Genomic DNA, 4943 nt, shown 5'->3' on the forward strand with positions numbered 1-4943 from the left:
GTTAAATTGGGGGTCGCGACTCAAAAAGGTTGAGAACTACTGCTGTAGGCAATAAACATTCATCCTTGTTTAACTTTTTGTCTGAGTCTTTTATTCTTTACGTCGTGGATACAACACCAGCACATCACAAATATACATCAATTTACTTCACAGAGCACATGTGTGCCTTTTGGCAATAAAATGGCACGATTAAACATTTTATATCAGAATCTAAGTATCCATACAGCAATAAGGAATTCCCCAATAACAGATTTTATACATAAAACAGCACCGTTAAAGCTTATTACTATCATATCACAGTTCTTCAGGCGTACAAGGAAGCACTGAGACAGTATTGTTGTAGAATTATCAGCATTTTTCCAAAAGGGTAACGCCAGAAAGTCCAATTGTTTGAATTACAATATTTGAATGCAGCTCAGCCTGCCAACAGTTAATTCACAGTTTGATCAATTTGAATGAAGCCATGATGACATTAATAAATGGGATCAGAAGTTAAGAGTGGAACCGGTCGGGGTCACGGTGGTCGAGCTGGAGGTCTGCTGTTTACTGCAAATACAACAAGAGAAGGACAAGAATCCATTAGACAACTGGAGCAAGACACAGTTCAAAAAACAGACACAAGCTACTTAGCCAAGAAGTTAGCTAAGTAGTTAGCTTAGCAAGCTACTGAAATAAATACTTAGCCAAAAATGTAGCTAAGTAGTTAGTTTAGCAAGCCACTTAGCTAAATGTTTGGCCAATAACTTAGTTATTTTTTTTTTAAATAAATGAAAACATGAAATGAGGATGTATGATGATCAAAAACAAACTAATTGAGGAAAATCGTGAATACTGAATGATGAAATGAATTTATTGCAAAGATATAGAAGATAAAAACTCTGTCGAGTCACTTTAGACCATGTTGGGCATCAAAGGGTTAAAGTAATGCACTTATGTTTACAAATACCAACCAGCAGTTAGCTTAGCATAAAGACTAGAAGCAGGGAAAGCCTGACTATATCCACATTTTAAAAAAGGAGGAAGAATGTAATCAAAGAGCTCAATAATTCAGAGAGCAAAATCAGATCCTGAGCTGCGTGTTGGCTGGTGATCAGGGATGATTTCTGAGCAGGAAAATATAGAATATCATATAAATACTGGTAAAGTTTTATTACCATTATCACAATAACTGGTGACCAAGACAAGAGGAAGCCCTTCGTTTGTTACAGTTCCTCCTTCAGACACAATAAAATACCAGTAAATACACACAGAGCAGCTTTTTGTCTACTTCTGTTGATATTTAAAGGTTTCAAACAGCTAGAATCTGTTGAAAATGTTTCAAAAGTGTGGAAACTAAATTAAATACACTAATGACGCGTCTCCATGACCACCACCGACACTGTCAACATACTTTCTAATCTATCATTTATAATGATTTAAAATCCTCACATTTGAGAAGTTATTGTTGTTAATCTAATAAAGAAGAATTAAACAAAAGCCAAAAATAAAAGGTAATTACTTCTGCAGGTTTCTGAGCAGGTCGTTGATCCACTTTGCTGCTGGGTCGACACAAACCTGGGAACCGTTCCTCCTGGTCACTCTGTGGGGACAGAAAAGCTTTTTATTATTATTATTATAACATCCAATCCAAATCCAATCCCCTTTATTTATAGAGCACAATTTTAGCAAACACAAGGTTTCCAAAGTGCTGCACAAACAATAAATACATAACACAATACAAAGAGATGTAGTAAACAATAGATCAGTAAGATGCAATAAATTAAAAATGGGATAAAAATAAATTAAATAAAATATAAAATGTACTGCCCGCACAAAATAAAATATGCATGAATACAATAAAAACAATAACAAATATAAATAACATTGTCACTCTGGACTCAGTGTTTGATCAAACCTGTGAGAGGGAAGTCAAGTCTCACTACAGAAGTAGAATATGTACAATAGCCTAAATGTTCCATTCACTGCAATGATGTACTTTTACTACAGTACTTTCAGTTTTGCTCTGAGTTCTACTATTAGTTAATAAACATTTATCTGTGTGCTAATCCAAGTTGAGTCATTGCTGACCAGCCCTTTTTAAAACCAACATGGCTCAGTTCAAAACAAAACTGCTCATCTCTTCTCTGACATGATGGAAAGTTTATAGAGTACGTTTATTAAAATACTGCATTTATGCGTACAAATACCAACCAGCGATTAGCGGGAGCGCGTCTATGTTCCCCAGTCTGTTAGTTTTTCCACCATTACTGCCAAATTCCATGTCAAATAGGCCCAACATAACCATAACCCTAAAATATTTTATCTGTAATATAATCCTGTGCTGCATTTTAACCCTAACTCTAAAACAGGGGTCTCAAACTGGCGGCCCGCGGCCCAATTGCGGCCCTCGTGATGATATTTTGTGGCCCCCACCTTGATATGAAAGTTTAATGTGAGTTTTATATGAATGACACTTTACCGTGTTGTGTGTGGAAGGTCCCTTTAATTACTTCTTTTTAATAATTTTGTGTCTTTTTTGGTAATTTTGTGTCTTTTTTTAGTAATTTTGTGTCTTTTTTTGGTCATTTTGTGTCTTTTTTAATAATTTTGTGTTTTTTATGGTAATTTTGTGTCTTTTTTAATAATTTTGTGTCTTTTTTGGTAATTTTGTGTCTTTTATGGTAATTTTGTGTCTTTTTTAATAATTTTGTGTCTTTTTTGGGTCAATTTGGGTCTTTTTAAAAATAATTTTGTGTCTTTTTTAAGTAATTTGTGTGTCTTTTTTAAGAATTTTGTGTCTTTTTTAAAATAATTTTGTGTCTTTTCTTAAATAATTTTGTGTCTTTTTTGGTTATTCTGTGTTTTTTGGGTCGTTTTGATACTGCCTCCAGCGGCCCCCAGGTAATTTAAGTTTGAGACCCCTGCTCTAAAACATATAGTATTTATCAAAATTCTAATTGAACTTCTTTTATATCTTTATAGTTACCCCATTTATTTATTTATTTATTTTTTACATGGTAAAAACGTTTTTTTAACTGGTTTTACTCCATTTCTATACCTTTTGATCTCCTCCGGGTAACTAACCGGAACAGCCCGAAAAAAACTTCACTTTTATTATTTAATTTTAAATTAATTTTAATTGACCAAAAGAAATGAATCACTCCCTCAACCTCCGCCCGGATCTCCGGCCTCCATCTTTTAAAGTCACTCTTTTAACTATTTTCTAGATAAGAGACACCTTTTTAAGAGCTTTTATTCAAGAAAGTCTCCTTCATGAAGGAACCTCTAAAAAAGGTTTTATCTATAGCTCTCTCTAAGAGTGCTGCGTTTTAATCCAAACCTAACCGAACCCTAAAAGGAAAAGGCTAAGCCTCGATGCAAGACAATATGATGAGGGGGAATATACAAACGTGAGTAATTCTAGATTTAAAAAGCCAAAAAATGAACTGCAAAGTAACCAGAAAGTAGCTGCTGTGATCATTTAGAGCAGGGGTCTCAAACTCAAATTACCCGGGGGCCGCTGGAGGCAGTATCAAAATGACCAAAAATAGACACAAAATTACTAAATAAATAAATTAAAAAAAGACACAAAATTACCAAAAAAAAGCCCACAAAATGACAAAAAAGACACAAAATTACTGAAAAAGACACAAAATTACTTACAAAAGACACAAAATGACAAAAAATACACATAATTAGCAAAAAAGACACAATTGTTTTTAAAAAAGACACAAAATGACCAAAAGAGACACAAAATGACAGAAAAATAACTAAATTACTTAAAAAAGAAACAAACAGGACACAAAATTATTTTAAAATGACACAAAATGAGACAAAAAAAGACACAAAATGACCAAAAGACACAAAATTACAAAAAAAAGACACAAAATTACCAAAAAAAAAGCCCACAAAATGACAAAAAAGACACAAAATTACTGAAAAAGACACAAAATTACTTACAAAAGACACAAAATGACAAAAAATACACATAATTAGCAAAAAAGACACAATTATTTAAAAAAAAAAGACACAAAATGACCAAAAGAGACACAAAATGACAGAAAAATAACTAAATTACTTAAAAAAGAAACAAACAGGACACAAAATTATTTTAAAATGACACAAAATGACACAAAAAAAGACACAAAATGACCAAAAGACACAAAATTACTAAAAAAAGACACAAAATTACCTAAAAAACGTAACCAAAGGGACCTTCCACACACAACACGGTAAAGTGCCATTCATATGAAACTCACATTAAACTTTCATATCAAGGTGGGGGCCACAAAATATCATCACGAGGGCCACAATTGGCCCGCGTGCCGCGAGTTTGAGACCCCTGATTTAGAGAGTCTACCGGAAAGATTGATAGATTGCAGGGAACGTAAGATCCTTTTTGGGGAAAACGGGGAACATAGGGATGACCCCCAGTTAGCTTAGCATAAAGACTAGAAGCAGGGGAAAGCCTGACTCTATCCACATCTAAAAAAGGAGGAAGAATGTAATGAAAGAGCTCAATAATCTCTTGAATACTCACATCATTTCAACGCGGCGGCAGTGTCCTGAGATAGGAACCACTTTAATGTCCTTGATGATCCGGACAGGGATCGGGTTGGAGAGGGTCCGCAGGCACATACAGGACTGCCTCGGACGAGCTGCCGGACATTTATAAAGCTTCATTATTAAGTTTCATCATTATTTCAGTCTGTTAATAACAAGTTAACAACTTCAAATGAGCCCTGAGAAACTTTGACGGATGAACATTAACGTTTACTTTCACCTTTAAAACACAACTTGTAAAAAAAAGTTGATGTGTTTTACAATGAAACACATTTAAATAACAAAATGTGACAATTATTACAACAACAAAAGAGGTTTTAATCTTTAAAAAAGTTGTGAGGAACATAAAGAGCTTAAGTTATCATTCTATACAGACGACACCTGATTGTTTCATTAACTAA

General features: G+C 33.8%; 1 protein-coding gene across 1 annotated transcript in view; it reads right to left on the reverse strand.

Moving 5' to 3' along the window:
- LOC131975220 (interleukin-8) overlaps positions 1-4943 on the reverse strand; it is a 6686-nt gene continuing 1743 nt past the window's right edge. Inside the window, exons 2-4 of the mRNA XM_059337823.1 lie at positions 4520-4637; positions 1499-1579; positions 1-546 (exon numbers count right to left, since the gene is read on the reverse strand). Of these exons, the coding sequence (XP_059193806.1) occupies positions 486-546; positions 1499-1579; positions 4520-4637 (260 nt within the window). The 3' untranslated portion in view covers positions 1-485. The remainder of the gene's footprint in view (positions 547-1498; positions 1580-4519; positions 4638-4943) is intronic.

This window comes from Centropristis striata, chromosome 7 (assembly GCF_030273125.1).
Source record: "Centropristis striata isolate RG_2023a ecotype Rhode Island chromosome 7, C.striata_1.0, whole genome shotgun sequence".
Taxonomy (NCBI): Eukaryota; Metazoa; Chordata; class Actinopteri; order Perciformes; family Serranidae; genus Centropristis; species Centropristis striata.